At 38.4% G+C, this 13,140-nt stretch overlaps 1 protein-coding gene across 8 annotated transcripts in view; it reads left to right on the forward strand.

Annotated features, from left to right (window-relative positions):
* The window catches only part of LOC110853970, a 94,141-nt gene that overhangs the window by 46,466 nt on the left and 34,535 nt on the right, over window positions 1-13,140 (forward strand). For all 8 annotated transcript variants that reach the window (XM_035854725.1, XM_035854726.1, XM_035854730.1 and 5 more), the window contains exon 3: window positions 3,933-4,041. In XM_035854725.1, coding sequence (XP_035710618.1) covers window positions 3,933-4,041 — 109 coding nt within the window. The remainder of the gene's footprint in view (window positions 1-3,932; window positions 4,042-13,140) is intronic.

The raw sequence follows: 13,140 nt of genomic DNA on the forward strand, positions 1-13,140 counted from the left end.
AATACTTATGCGTCCTTTAGTCTAAATATGTATAAACTTGGGACAAAACTAAACAAAAATAATGTCAAATTATGCAATAACTTGAATAACAAACATGGTGCACTTTTTGGTAAAAAAACTTTCCCTGGAGCATAACAACGAATGAAATTAAATGTCTGCATTTTTTGGTATAAATTTAAATATCAGTATATGCACAACTCAAGTATGAAGTTGTGTCACCCATCCATGTAAATATTTCTCATTTCGTTCATTCGTAACTGTGATGTTGCATCCTACTCGAAAAGTTGTGTAGAATTTATATCCATCTCAACCAGTGGCCGCGGAAGGGTGGTGGGGACAGAGGGACAATGTCCCCACTACTGTTAAATGTCCCCATCCATCCATCATCTGTCCATAAACCCTTGTATACACTGTTAAAAACCTGGTAGAGTCACATATTTACTCCGTACTGGTATTGATTTGGTAATAAATCCCTACCGGATTGGTAGTAAATTGTCTCTGAGTGGTAAATTCATCATTACCACAACATTACTAAACTGTGATTGGTTTGTTATAATCAGTGTCGGTTGGTAATATATGTCCTCCGGTCGGTAATGATTTAATACCAGTTTTGTAAGACTGTATATTTATAACCCCTTCCCCTCCCCAGGCCTTTCCGAGGCAACTGGTCTCAACTCGACTATATTTCCTACTTTCACCCACGCTTTCACCCGAGAATTTTCACCTCCTCCACGACCTCAATTTGTTGAGCCGCTATTAATTATATCTGACCTGACACACCGCGCCGGAGGGAATATTATCCCATCTCGGCGATGAAATGATGCTCATTTTACTCATTTAGGGCAACACACTTGCGAAATAAATTCTGTTTTCTTCCTATTAATATCCAAGGCCGTAGGGTTGTCTCTTCCCATACGAAAATTTCCTGTAAAAGTTTCGGCACAAAAGCTATGCAGAGCGATAGGCTCATGTAAACTATGCATAATTATGTATTTGGGCACAAAATATTATGCAGAATAGGCTCGACAGAACTTATTTGCAGTTTTTGATGCAAATATTCCTATGCAAAATTCTGCACATAATTACTTTTATGCCGAACAAATCGACAGAGTCTTTTTGCAGAATCATGCAAGCTTTTCCTGCAGAAATTATTCTGCAGACAATTTATGCAAAATTTTGCACACAATTTTCATACGAGTTACATACTCAAAATATCTTGTACCTGCCTTTGTACCATAGAGGCAAAAAATTAAAAATGTAAGGGCAAACATGCACACAAACCCAACCAACCAAATAAAAATCAATACTTATAACATCGTCCAAGAGTGCCAATTTTACGTATGAGTGAAAAATTGACCCTGAATATATCCAACAAGCAGAATTATTCATGTATTTATATTTATTGCTTATTTTTGAAAAGGTCAGCCTTGTCGTGTCCTCTTCTTTTCTCGATTTATGGACGAACGTATTATCTAAAATGCTGCTCAAGACAATGTCAACCTTTTGTATGTCTTGTTCAAATGGGAGCGTTCAGTGGCCGCGGAAGGGTGTATGGGGACAGAGGGGCAACGTCTCCAGGGTTGTTCGATGTCCGCATCATCTGCCCATGTTAATTATATATACCCATTCCTCCCTTATCCTACAATGTTAATGTCCCCACGGCTTCCGTGGTCACTGGGAGAATTCAGGCTAAAATGTACGAATATGATGCAGTGGCCGCGGAAGTGTGATAATGTCCCCAGGGTTATACGATGTTCGCATCATGTTTTATAAACCCCTCCCTCCCCCATTCCACAATGTTAATGTCCCCCGATGTCCCCACAGCTTTCGGGGCCACTGGTTGGGTTGGCTGGCAGGATGCAAATGGTTTTGGTATTTGGGAACTGATGACACAAATTAAATTAACGAATGTCAACCTCACAAATTCCTCATTCAATTTGAACACTCAACTCAAAATGTCAGATGCATACATTCAGTTGTACATCCAGTACAATAGTCGTCTCAATTTTGGAATAGTTTGACCCAAATGTTGAAAAATTTGAGACACATTTTTCTAAACTGTTAAGGGAACCTGTTTAATATAACTTACGTGACACGTGATATTAACATGTTATTTGTGACAAATTCTGTTGAAAAAAGAACCAAAGTTTGCCTCAATTTTTAATCCAACAAAATCTTTCTTTTCAAAATATTTTGTCAAATTCAAAATTAAATTGGAAAAAGTTGAGTTTTGCCTTATTTTTTAGCTCGAGCAAAATTTGTATTTGCAAAATATTTCATCAATTTACAAATTCTGTTGATAAAATAAGGACTGAATCTATATTTTCAACTTGAGCAAAAATGGGTAATATTGAGTATATTTTAAAAATATTTCAAGAATTTACTTGGTGAAAGCAAATTTTGCTTTAATTCTTCAATTCGAGCAACAATAACAAGTTGTCATTGGGACAGATGAGAATGTTACCAATTACACTGCAGTCTTAGTCATCTCGAAATTCAAAAACTACTTCTGTCTGCCACTGGTTGTCTTTGCTCCGGATTAAAAAAAAATCGAAACAAGGTCATGCAACATGTCTCCTCCTCCTACTTCATATGTACGAATGTATGTATGTAAGAGTACATATTTATTTATGTACATACATTCATCGTTCATGTCGGGCAAACCAGCGCCAACATTTTTTATAGTTGGACACACTCTCGGTATTTTTGGAATTTCAGATTGTTTCTCTTCTGACAATGTCATCCTCAAAAACAGGGTTTCGTTTCTGAGGGGGCTGCTATTTTTTTGCAGTGCAAAACAAGAAATGCGAGGTGCAAGAAACTGGGAGAAAGTGCAAGAAATGCGCGCAATCTAGCCACGCGCCGTATGAAGTATTTATAACGGCGGGCGTAGTTTCTTGCGCCTTGCATTTCTCCAAGGTCAAAATATTTACCTGCACGAAACCACTTTCTTCCCATTATTTCTTTTCTTTCAAAATTCTAAACAATCTTTAGAATTTTCGAAAAACAACAAGAGGAAAACGAATCTGCATAGTAATTTAGATTTAATAAAATCCTAAATTTTTTAAAATGACGTCGAAATATCTCAAAATTCTAAAAATCTTATAATCCACGGAAAGTAATAATCATATAATTCTAAAAATATGCAAATGCGTCGTCTCGTATCCATAATGTGTCCATCCACGTTTTCTTAATTTTCTGGTAAAAAGCATACTTCTTTTTATGATTTGTACAATGCTTCTTGCACCCAGAAAGAAATACGAGGTGCAAGAAAATGGGAGAAAGTACGAGAAATGTGCGCGATCTAGCCACGCGCCGTATGAAGTATCGTGGCGCGGCGTAGTTTCTTGCGCCTTGCATGTCTTGCAGGTTAAAATATTTATCTGCAAGAAACCACTTTCTCCCCACTATTTCTTGCAAGTGGTTACTTTCACCCGAAACACTGATCTTCAAGCAGCAAATTTCCAACCAGGAAAGAAAAAGAAAGCTCGAATGTATCTATAAGCTTTCTAATAAACTTATGTCTTCCTACTTTCACTACTTTCTTTGTTCCCTTATTTTCTGGGTTCTCTCAACTCAACGTCTGAAATGTTACATCCTACATGAAATTGGACAATTACAATTAAAGTGAAAATAATTCAAGTCAAGTTCTTTCTCCTCCGTCCAGCGTTGGTGGGACAGTGGCCGCGGAAGCCGTGGGGAAATCTGGGGCCATTTCCATTGTAGGGTGGGGGAGGGAGGGGTTTATATAAGATGGGGAGATGATGAAGAGGTCGAATAACCGTGGGAACATTGTCCCTCTGCTCCCCCCACATTTCCGCGGCCACTGTTCTGAAACATACCCACTTTTTGCCTTGTTTTCTCTTCCGTCTCGTCCCTTTTTTATAAGGATTGATGTTTATGAAGTCATTCATTTCCCGTTTTTATTGCAGTGTCCGACTTCACCCAACAACTTTCACAGCTTCATGAGCAGCACGCTGTCCAGTTGCAAATGCTGGTGGAAAATTTCAGAAAGCGGAATGCCGAGTTGCGGAAGGAAAAGTAAGTTTGGGAATTAATTATTCTGCTTGGGACATAGTTTGTTAATGTTATTTAGTAATCATTAGACCAGGACGAATGAGATAGATATCGGATTGAGCGGATTATTAGACGATACGGTGCCCATTAAGGGTGGTTGTCGTTGTTATTGTGTTGATTATTGCAGTCTAGTCGAAATGCAAGGCTGGCTGGGGTTCGGGGTAAGAGTTGGACGCGACAAGATGTCCAGGGCATTTATGGCATGGAAATTTGTGCCGGGAATTTATGACATGGAAATTTGTGCCCGGAATTTTTATCATGAGAATTTGTGCCAGGAATTTTTAGAATGAAAATTTATTCCCAGAATTTTTGGGTGTTACACTTAATCATCTGCATTTTGGGCATGTCATATTTACCCGGTTTTTAAATGAATGCCCGCATAACGCCAATGTTACAATAAATTCTAACGTTTTACGGCACGTCCAAAATACTGGTGAATGATTTTTATACCCAAAATTCCGGATTAAACATTAATTTTATAATAATTTTATACTAATTAAATTATTAAGTTAATTTTGTCTAAAATTCTGGGCATTTATTTTCATATCTAAAATGTCCAGTATTTATTTTCATGACTAAAATGTCATGAATTTATTTTCATACCCATAATGCCACAAATTAACTTTCATGCTCAAAATGCCTCCCATCACGTACATGCCCATTGTACAACTCTACATCTTGATAAGAACTCTAGCAAACTATCCTCCTCGTCCTCCTCTTATTTACGCAAACTTTGCACAAATCCACCCAAATTCCGTATTCAGCATCGTGTCCGATAGCAGATTGAGGATATTGCTCGGGCTGAGTGCTAAGTGTGCTAATCTTTCCTTAACATGTTTCTCCAGAGAGAAAGTAGAGAAAGCTCGACCATTGTGCATGCCATCATCACGGGAAATGATGATGAACCAGAGTGTTGGTTACATAGCCCATCACCAAAATTTCGCTACCTACTAACGCCACGTGCACAGAATAAAAAATGACTATCCGGTGGTGGTGTTGGTTTCATACTTAAATACACTGTACTAAAATACGGACAATGCTTATCTGCAGGAAACATTATTCATCATCAAATGATAAGTACACAAGAATATTCACCACGAATTGATAAGTACATAGCAATATTCATCATCAATTAATAAGTACAAGGCAAATAAAAGAATTAAGTATTTTCATCCTTCATTACTTTACTTTAACGTTCCAAAGTACTCCCGAATTGGTGAAAATTATGTTTTTAACACCAAATTTCCCTCACCAACGCCACGTGTACAGCATTTTAAGAAAACTGTGTGGAAGACTTTAGGGTTCGTAAATACGCTATCAAAATTCGACAATTTTGGTCTGCACAGAATATTATTCATCGTCAAATGATAACATAACACACGGGAATATTCACCATAAATTGCTAAGTATATTTCACTATTCATCATTAATTGATAAGTACACGGCAAATCAAAGAATCCCATATTTTCCACCTAATTTGAATCCCTCCCTAATTTACTTTGACGTTTCAAAGTCCCGAATTGGTGTTCAACATCAAAAACTATTTTCATTAGGAGAAAAGATTAAGTTCTCTCTTCAACCAGAAGATTTAAACTTCACGGAGAGAGAAATTAAGTAGCAACAGCATCATCATCATCATCAAACGGAGCTTCTACGTAGCTTTATTAATGTTAATGATGTCGACATGTATGACAAGCGGCTTACATTATATTTCCTCAGAAATCTAAACCCTGTAAAGAAACTTATTTCAAATGGGGAATGATGTTTACGGAGAGAAATTGCCATTTTAAATTGGCCGGAAGAAAGCAAGCCTCTTACACTTTGGTCGGTCTCATATTTTAGAAGGAATTAAAATTAGGGGGGACACATGTATGAGTTGAGAGGGAGATATGTAAAATAATGATGATGATGATGATGTGTCGAGGTACAAGGTCTTTAAGCAGTGGCCGCGGAAGCTGTGGGGACATTGGGGGACATTAAAATTGTAGGATAGGGGAGAGAGGGGTTTATATCACATGGGGACATGATGCGGACATTGGACAACCGTGGGGACATTGTCCCCTCAAGCTTCCGCGGCCACTGCATCATGTACATACATTTGAGTTGCCTGAACTCTTCCAGTGGCCGCCGCGGAAGCCGTGAGGACATTAACATTGTAGGATGGGGGGAGACAGGTTTATATAAAATGGGAAGATGATGCGGACATCGAACAACCCTGGGAACATTGTCCCCCTCTGTCCTCACCCTCCGCGGCCACTGTGTTTAAGGTGGGCATGCACACGTAACGTAGGTGGGGATTAAATTTGTCCGTGGAAAATCTCATTTCCTCCTCGTCGTCATATCGTCGCCCTTATCATCAATCCAGCCCCGACCAAAAGTTCCTACGTATACGCCTTATAAATTCAATAAGCCTGAAAAACTTCGTAAAATATGCTATATTCATCTCATTTTGTTGCGCAACAAATTTCATTTTTTGTCACGAATTACAAGCATATATTTTGACACGGTTACGTATTTATTTGACGGGAACATTGAACCTGGACGAAAACAAGATCGCATAAATTCAATTTCCCTGCAAAACTTCTTCACCTGACAAGGGAGGTGTCCCAGCTTATGCTCCCCGATTTTGAGCAAATTAGTGGGAATCTTCGACAAATTTTATTAGAATGAAATTTGAGAACGACACGATCTCCCAATGGGCACGTTTGGCAGAGATATTTGCATCCGAAGAGGAGAAAACGCCCAGTAAACTTGGAAAGTGTAGCATTTGTCAACTTTAGGGCGCGTTTTCTCCTCTTCGGATGCAAATATCTCTGCCAAACGTGCCCATTGGGAGATCGTGTCTTTCGCAAATTTCATACTACTTAAATTTGTAATCCATTGACTATTTTACCCAAAATCGAATCGCATACGCTGAGAGACCCCCATTGTTAGAATAACACAATTTTTCCATACAAAGTTTTTCTATTTTTTCCCCACCAATCATTGTGTCACACCGTTACGTAAATATTATATCCCAACGAGAACATTGAACTTGGCCCTTGACACCCATTACGTATGTAGACAAGAAGGTGGGCCATGCTAAAAAGAAAGCCACACTTTTTCATGGGAAGACAAACCACTATAAAAACCGTCTCTTTCTCCCTAATTTATGAGAACTTTCACCGGTTGTCTTGTCTGAAAAACCGACAAACCACACACAACATGTACTCCGCAGTGGCCGCGGAAGCTGTGAGGACATCGGGGGACATTAACATTGGATAAGGGAGGGATGGGTTCATATAATATGACGGAGAAATCCAATAACCTTTGGGAAATTGGTCCTCTGTCCCCAAGAACACTTCCGCGGCCACTGGAATGTAATATCAGATATTCTACCTGTTAATTTCGCGTTGTATGTATGTAATCAGTGGCCGTGGAAGTCGTGGGGACATTAACATTGCAGGATATGGGAGGGATGGGTTTATATAAGAAGGGCAGATGATGCGGACATTGTCCCTTTGTCCCCACGCTTCCGCGGCTACTGCATCATGTACGTACAATCTGAGTAGCCTGAATTCTTCCAGTGGCCGTGGAAACGAAGCCGAAATCTAAATACCCATTGGGACATATAGTCCCCCTCTGCCCTCACACTTCCACGGTCACTGATCCTCCCTTGCACTAAAAAACCCGCCCCGAAACTAAATCAACCTTAACCTTATCTAATGCCTAAAAAGGGGGAGAAAGCAGGTCTGACGCTTCGTGGGTTGAGTGAGCAATGAACGGTGGGCTAAAGTCTGCATTAAACGCGGACATTAATCTAATCTCATGCTTACTTTTACTTATTTTTCCTCCTCCTCCTCCTTTATTTTACGAGCCAGTGAAAACCGCACCACTTTCACTTTCTTCCAGACCCTTAACTTCAAATACTTTGTATCACGCGAAGATATAAATCATCCTCGAGGAGAAAGTGATGTTCATGCCGTGCTATCATGCCACATGGGAGTAGGTACACCTGAAAAATGGCCAAATAACGGGGTGCGTAACATTTTTATGGTTCGAGTAGAAAGAAAATTGGGTGGGTGAAAATTAACAAGTTTTCGTAAAATCTTATTTACAGTAATTAACACAATTTTCTCTTGTCTGACTTTGACGCCAGTGAAAAAATAAAGTTCTGCGTTGATTTTTAAATACATAAAAGGTTATGTAGCTTGGAAAATTTAAGGACCAACGAATTTTATGATAAAAAATATTTGGTGGGGGCATATAGTGGAGAAATGTTAAGAAATAATGAAAGTTTTCAAAAATAGTAGAAACTTCAAATAAATTAAATTGTAAATATATGGCTAAGAAACTATCATAGAGCAAGGAAATAAAAAAATTATCAAAATTGGATTTTCTTGTGATAGTTTTTGTTTTCGTGGTTTTCATAATTTTTAACAATCACACTTTAAATTAAGCCGCAGATTTTAATAAGTTTGATCAACTCACGTCAAATTTCGATGCAATTCATCATTAAACTAATTATTTTTGTGCGTTATGCAAATATCTTCCACAGTGGCCGCGGAAATTGGGGGGAACATCTGGGGACATTAACATTAAAGGATAAGGGAGGGCGGGGTTATATACATAACATGGGGGGATTATGGGTACATTGAATAAGCGTGGGGACATTGTCCCTCTGTCCCTATAATTAATTGTTGGCTGTCAGCTGTTAATAGCTGTCTTATCGAGACATAAAACTTACTTTTCCTCCTTGCATCCAAAATTGTGCATGCCTTTCAGATCTACCTAACAATAAGCAAACTTTCTCCAGCCACCACTTGCTTTCTCACCGACCTATGAAATTTTTCCTCCCTCACATATTCCCCTCAAAGAGATGAGACGTCATACGTACGTGACAGAGATGTAATCTTTACTCAAGTGTTATCATAAAATAGTGCATGAAAAGGTCGATACAGATCTGCGAAAATTGCTCGATCGACACGATTAGATTATGTCGCTGCATGCAGGAAATTACTGCAGCAGACTGACCTTTATTTTCAAATTTGTGCTCCTACGTGGGATGGGATTTTCCTCCCTCTTAAAATTAAGCAATTTATCCCTCAGTATGAATCCATTTCACGAAATACACTACAAAATTGCTAATATTTGTCAGTCCAGGGAATCTCCGGATATTGGAGAAAGTTGAACGTGCCCAGTTTCGGGAATGTGTGGAGGAGTTGAGAGTGGGTTTCGCTAGACAAATCGGATGTTCATGTTTATGTAGGAAATTCCCATGGAATGTCGAGGCAGATGGGCGAGGACAAGTAAGTAAACAGGCGACAGAGTGGGTGGTTGGTTTTTCCTGGTACTTTCACTCATATTCAGTTCAGAAGGCGGATATGTATTTATTTTCAAGTTTTTTTTAACATTTTATGACGACCGAAGGTCAAACTTTGTGGTTGTGTTCCCTAACTCGTGTAGAGTAGATCACGAAATTCTATGTTTTCAGGCATTAAATATTTCCAGTATTATTAAAAAAAACATATTTTGTAAAATCGGTACTTCAAAGATGTAATTCGAACGAAATTTTTTGTTTGAGGAAATTGGGTTACAAAACATTTATGACTTTCTCTCATAAGCTGAGGGCGGATATGCATTTATTTTATGATGACCGAAGGTCAAACTTTGTGGGTTCGAAATTTTTTTGGTCAAGGAAATTCGTAATAGTCCAAGTATCTAATATTCAAAATATACAAATTTTGTGAAAATTCTTATTGTTGGCGTTTTGTTGCTACATTTTTCGTGCACATTTTGTCTTTTTTTTGTAAATATTAAATACACATTTCAGCGATTTTTTTTCCTAAATACATATCCGCCCTCTGGTTATTATTCGACATGTGCGGCCTCTCAGAAATACTAATATGATAAAAATATGATACCACATCACACAGTTTATCAGGATTCGATGGCCCTAACATTTTTTAAAAGGATTGACGAAAATGGATCTCGCTACACGGCTTCCCTTTCATCATTCCGATGCTGCCACCAACTCCACCCAATTTGCCAAATGTGTATCGTCCTAATGGACATTTGTTGACAATTTCGTATTGTCCGTGTGTACAAAAAATTCCAATCGTGTCACTTTATGTGTGGCCAAACTATAAGGGGATCCTTTGTGCAAATTTTCTCGATTTCCTGGACTCTATATAATATTCGCTCCATATTTTAGCGGTATCATCATAAAATTGGCAGTGTTGCGCCTCTTGAGGGTTTGCTACATACATTTCTTGTGGTGAAAAGCAAGAAACGCGCGAAATTCGAGGTGCAAGAAACTGGGAGAAAGTGACAGAAATGTGCGCCATCTAGCCACGCGCCATATGAAATGCAGGGAGCAGTTTATAGCGCCTCGCATTTCTCACAGGTCAAAATATTTACTTGCAAGAAACCACTTTCTTCCCGTTATTTCTTGAAAATGGTTACTTCCCAGTCTTTAGTTTCTTGCGGGTTTACCACATTTCTTGCACTGCAAAGCAAGCTACGCAAGAAATCCGGAGTGTAAGAAACTGTGACAAAGTGCACGAAATATGCGCCCTCTTCCCGCTCGCCGTTTGAAGTATTTATAGCGGCGCGGCATAGTTTCTCCCGCCTTGCATTTCTCCCAGGTCAAAATATTTACCTGAAAGAAACCACTTTCTCCCCCTTATTTTTTGCACCCGAAAGAAAATTGGTGCCTTGTCCACCTTCTAATCGATAACCTCAATGTACGGATTGATTACGAAATCCTGCACTGTGTGCATGCATCCCATTCTTTCCAGTCGGTCGCTTTCACCAAAAACACGTTCAGAATTGCGGAGTCAGCTTAACGATGGATGACCGCACTCAGAACCCATTGTCCCGACTTTTACCTTACCAAGCCAGCCATCCATCATTATAATGCACACATTTCCCCTTTGTTGTGACTTCAATGAACACAATTCTGCAGATTTTGTGCACAGTAGCCAATTAGACATGTGGAGAAATGCATACCTGCAAAAAAACTTATCCGAGTAGAAATCACTGTATCGAATTCTGCAGTAATCGACAAAACCTCGATGCATATTATATTCTGCATAATTTTCGGTGCATAATCCTGCGCAAAGTTTTAATCGGGTTGATTTTACGGAACTATTTGAGCATAATTCTGCACAATTTTCTGCACAAATTGCTCTGTATAAAGTTTTCTACACGAAACTATGACGAATTTCTTCATAAAAATCGGGTAAATTTATACAAGAAACCAGTTCAAATTAGTTTTCTGCATAAATCACTGCATAAAATGTTTCTGTAAAAATGACTCTGCATAAAATTTTTCTGCAGGAAATGAGGGCAGATTTCTGCAGAAATGGGGTCAAATTGATGCAAGAAACCCGATCAAATTAGTTTTCTGCATAAATCTCTTTGCACAAGTCGCTCTGCAGAAAATGATGGCAAATTTCTACCCAAAATTCGGCCTAATTCCTGCAGGGAACCGGTTCAAATTTTTACTCGGTTTAAATTTTTACATTCTGTCATTACCTTATTTTATTTGAATCCTCGTCTCTCATTACGTGGAAAAAATGAATGGACACAAAAAACCGGATGGCATAGACAGACAGCCAAATCAACTGAGAACCTGTCGCAAAAAAGAGATATGTATGTAACCCATAAGCCGTGAATAATGAATAGAGGAAAAAGACATCGACAAAGTAAATGGAAAACAAAGTGGTGAGCTTATCGCGAGATAAAGGCTGGAAGGGTGGAGAAAGATACGACACGAAACTGTCGTCTGCTTTCACTTCATTTCATCCTCTTCTCTCCTTCGTCTTCTTCTTTTTTGTATGAATTTTACTTCTGAATGAAGACCACCCGATAAACAGTTTGGTCGACTTCTTAGCATATGCTCTCAGATTATGAGCAAATTAGTGTCAATCGATGACAAGTTTAATTAGTATGAAATTTGTGAAAGACACGATCTCCCAATGGGCACGTTTGGCCGAGATATTTGCATCCGAAGAGGAGAAAACGCGCAGCAAATTTGGAAAGTGCAAAATTTGTCGACTTTAGGGCGATTTGGATGCAAATATCTCTGCCAAACCTGTGAATTTGGAGATGGTGGCTTTTGCAAAATGGATATTTTGAAATGTTTTGAAATTTGGATTTTTAAATGAATTCGAACATACTAATTGTCCAAAATGTTTTATCCGAATTGCATCACCCATTTTGTATCTAACTTGTAAACTAAAATGAATTAAATATACTTGAAATAATTTAAACGACGTTAAACAACAACATTAGAATAAATAAATCAATCAAATATTTGATCATTCTAAAATGATTTAACAAAATGAAGGAGGAAAAAACGTGTCCTATGATGACAAATTTTATACTTTCCAAATTTACCGCGCGTTTTCTCCTCTTCGGATGCAAACATCTTTGTCAAACGTACCTATTGGCAGATCGTGTCTTTCGCAAATTTCATACTAATTAAATTTGTCATAGAGTGACACTAATTTTGCTCAAATTCGGAGAGCATACACTGGGAAATCTCTATTATTAGAAACATACCATTTCTTCCGTGGACACATCTTCATTTAGACCAAGTTTGGTCACGCTTTTATCATTTTTACCAATACCAGATTTTTACCAATACCAGATTTTACCAGTATCATATTTTTCCCAGAACAAAATTTTTACCGATACCAGATTTTTACCAATTTGTCTCCATGCTTATCGGGTAACCACATACATAACTCCTTCTTCCCCTTCTTCCAGCTTATACTTCTTATCTTCTTCTCCCAACAAGTACATAAATACGCTCTTTGTGTGCTTTACTCCCACTTAATAAACACTAATTAAGGTCGTCTGTGTGCATATGCGATATTACAGAGGGGAAAAAAGGATTAGATACGGTTCCGGATTATGTATGTATGGACGCATGACGAGGAAAATGAAGTCGGAATTATTATCTTCTTTTGTCCCCGCGTCCTCGCACAACAAAGGCGAATAATCAGGACGGAGACAAAGTGCGGGCATTAATGGGCATATAACAAACCACTTTTTGTCTGGTTTTGCTTGGTGGGT

The sequence above is a fragment of the Folsomia candida genome, unplaced genomic scaffold (genome assembly GCF_002217175.1).
Source record: "Folsomia candida strain VU population unplaced genomic scaffold, ASM221717v1 Fcan01_Sc009, whole genome shotgun sequence".
In the NCBI taxonomy this organism is placed as follows: Eukaryota; Metazoa; Arthropoda; class Collembola; order Entomobryomorpha; family Isotomidae; genus Folsomia; species Folsomia candida.